The sequence below is a fragment of the Cebus imitator genome, unplaced genomic scaffold (genome assembly GCF_001604975.1).
Source record: "Cebus imitator isolate Cc_AM_T3 unplaced genomic scaffold, Cebus_imitator-1.0 Scaffold87, whole genome shotgun sequence".
In the NCBI taxonomy this organism is placed as follows: domain Eukaryota; kingdom Metazoa; phylum Chordata; class Mammalia; order Primates; family Cebidae; genus Cebus; species Cebus imitator.
In genome coordinates this window covers 6,495,019-6,497,755 of record NW_016107402.1, presented here as the reverse complement: position 1 = coordinate 6,497,755, position 2,737 = coordinate 6,495,019, and the positions used below count along the sequence as shown (strand labels likewise).

General features: G+C 43.8%; 1 protein-coding gene across 1 annotated transcript in view; it reads right to left on the bottom strand.

Annotated features, from left to right (window-relative positions):
* Nucleotides 1-2,737, bottom strand: part of GMEB1 (glucocorticoid modulatory element binding protein 1) — a 49,901-nt gene that overhangs the window by 25,104 nt on the left and 22,060 nt on the right. The window contains exon 5 of the mRNA XM_017534479.2: nt 2,263-2,367. Within this exon, the coding sequence (XP_017389968.1) occupies nt 2,263-2,367 (105 nt within the window). The remainder of the gene's footprint in view (nt 1-2,262; nt 2,368-2,737) is intronic.

The window sequence follows — 2,737 nt, the reverse complement described above, 5'->3', positions numbered from 1 at the left end:
AGAGACGGGGTTTCACCATGTTGACCAGGATGGTCTCGATCTCTTGACCTCATGATCCACCCGCCTCGGCCTCCCAAAGTGCTGGGATTACAGGCTTGAGCCACCGCGCCCGGCCCGAAACTCCATTTCTATAAAGAATACAAAAATCAGCCAGGCATGGTGGTTCATGCCTCTAGTCTCAGCTAATTGGGAAGCTAAGGCTGAAGAATTGCTTGAGCCTGGGAAACTGAGGTTGCAGTAAGCCAAGATTGTGCCACTGCACTCCAGCCTAGGAGTCAGAGTTAGACCCAGTCTCAAAAATAAATAAATAAAAAGTAAAAATAAAGTATTCCCAATTTCAATGGACTAATTTCTGCATACAAATCATCTGAAAAAAATGTTTAAAAATAATGTTTCATTGGAAGCATAGGAGTAAAATAATTTTAAAAATTTCCAAATAAAAACAAAAAGAATACCAGTAACGTCTGTGTGTCTCTGACTATAAAAACGATGTGAAAGGCTAGACGCAGTGGCTCACACTGGTAATCCCAGCACTTTGGGAGGCTGAGGAAGGCAGATCATCTGAGGTCGGGAGTTCAAGACCAGTCTGCCCAACATGAAGAAATCCTGTCTCTACTAAAAACACAAAATTATCCAGGTGTAGTGGCGCATATCTGTAGTCCCAGCTATTCAGGAGGCTGAGGCAGGAAAATTGCTTGAACCTGGAAGGCGGAGATTTCGGTGAGCTGAGATCTCACCACTGCACTCCAGCCTGGGTAACAAGAAGGAAACTCTACCTCAAAAAAAAAAAAACAAAAAAAAACCATGTGAAGAAAATATTTCACATTTTCAGCTGGGCACAGTGGCACACACCTGTAGTCCAAGCTACTCTTGAGGACTGCTTGAGCTCAGGAGTTTGAGGCTGCAGTGGGCAATAAGCCATGAAGCCATGATCATGCCACTGCACTCCAGCCTGAGTGACAAAACATGAGCTTTTTTTCTCCTTTTGTTCTGAGATGGCGTTTAGCTCTTGTTGCCCGGGCTGGAGTGCAATGGCTCGATCTTAGCTTACCACAACCTCCGCCTCCCGGGTTCAAGTGATTCTCCTGCCTCAGCCTCCTGAGTTAGCTGGGATTACAGCCACGTGCCACCACACCTGACTAATTTTGTATTTTTAGTAGAGATGGGGTTTCTACAGGTTGGTCAGGCTGGTCTCAAACTCCTGACCTCAGGTGACTGGCCCACCTCAGCCTCCCAAATTGCTGGGATTACAGGTGTGAGGCACCGGGCCCAGTAATTTTTTTTTTATAGAGATGGAGTTTCACCATGTTGGCCAGGCTGGTCTCGAACTCCTGACCTCAGGTGATCCACCCGCCTCGGCCTCCCAAAGTGCTGAGATTACAGGCATGAATCACCATGCCCAGCCAATTTTGGCTCGATGTCTACTCACTACAGCCTCCATTCAAGCAATTCTCCTGCCTCAGACTCCCAAGTAGCTGGGATTACAGGGCATGCGCTACCATGCCCGGTTAATTTTGTATTTTCAGTAGAGACGGGGTTTTTCCACGTTGGTCAGGCTAGTCTCGAACTCCCAACCTCAGGTGATCTGCCTGTGTCGGCCTCCCAAATTGCTGGGATTATAGGCATGAGACACTGTGCCTGGTCTGTAATAAACATCTTTATGCTTGAATCGCTACAGTATTATGGATTTTTCTTGAAAGAGATTCCTTAAAAAGAACTATTTTTATTTTTATTTATTTTTTATTTCTTCTTTAAAATTTTATTCTTTTTTTTCCCTCCTAAAAATAATTAAATAGCCAGGCGAGGTGGCTCATCCCTGAAATCCCAGTACTTTGGGAGGCCAAGGTGGGTGGATCAGGAGTTCAACACCAGCCTGGCCAACATGGTGAAACCCCGTCTCTACTAAAAAATACAAAAATTGGCCAGGTGTGGTAGCGTGCACCTATAATCCCAGCTACTTGGGAGACTGAGGCAGGAGAATTGCTTCAACCTGGGAGGCAGAGGTTGCAGTGAGCCAAGATTGCACCACTGCACTCCAGCCTAGGTACAGAGCTAGACTCTGTCTCAAAACAAAACAAAATAATATTTCTTCTCTCCCAGGATTTTTAAGAACAAGTTGATTAAAGTCAAGTAATGCAAGGATTGCTCAAGCCAATTCTTCAGACAGAATAAAAATGTCAACCTAAAGAGAAAAACCCAGATTCTACCATGATTAAGTACACCGAAGTTTGTTGAAAGGTATGTGCTTGACAGTAGAGCTTACCTGAGCATGATCCCACCCAGACGAATAGCTCTCTTCCAGTCCTTCAGAGTGGACTTGCCAGCCAGATGAACAAAATGCTTGGGACTGATCAACTGATCATTGAACTAAAAGGAAAAAGAAAATTCCAAACAGTCTAATGTCAACTTGGGCAGGCCAAGCGGGGAAATAATAAAATGATAACCCTACATAGTTTATATAAAAAATACCTAGATGACATCCTAAGCCTTGCATTATCCAACTTCCTGTACTATTGTGTTAGAGAAGAGGATCCTTCTCTGAGCACAGTCTCCATTCCTGGTACAAAGCCACAGAATACATGTGGAGGATCACAGATAAATATATTAATAACTATCTAAAATCCATTTATGCATAAAATCAGATGGTTGGGTCTAGTGAGGCAAACAAAGGCTGTTCAAATAAACTGAAGTAATCTATCCAGCCTCAATGAAGACAGAATGAGCAATTTTATACATA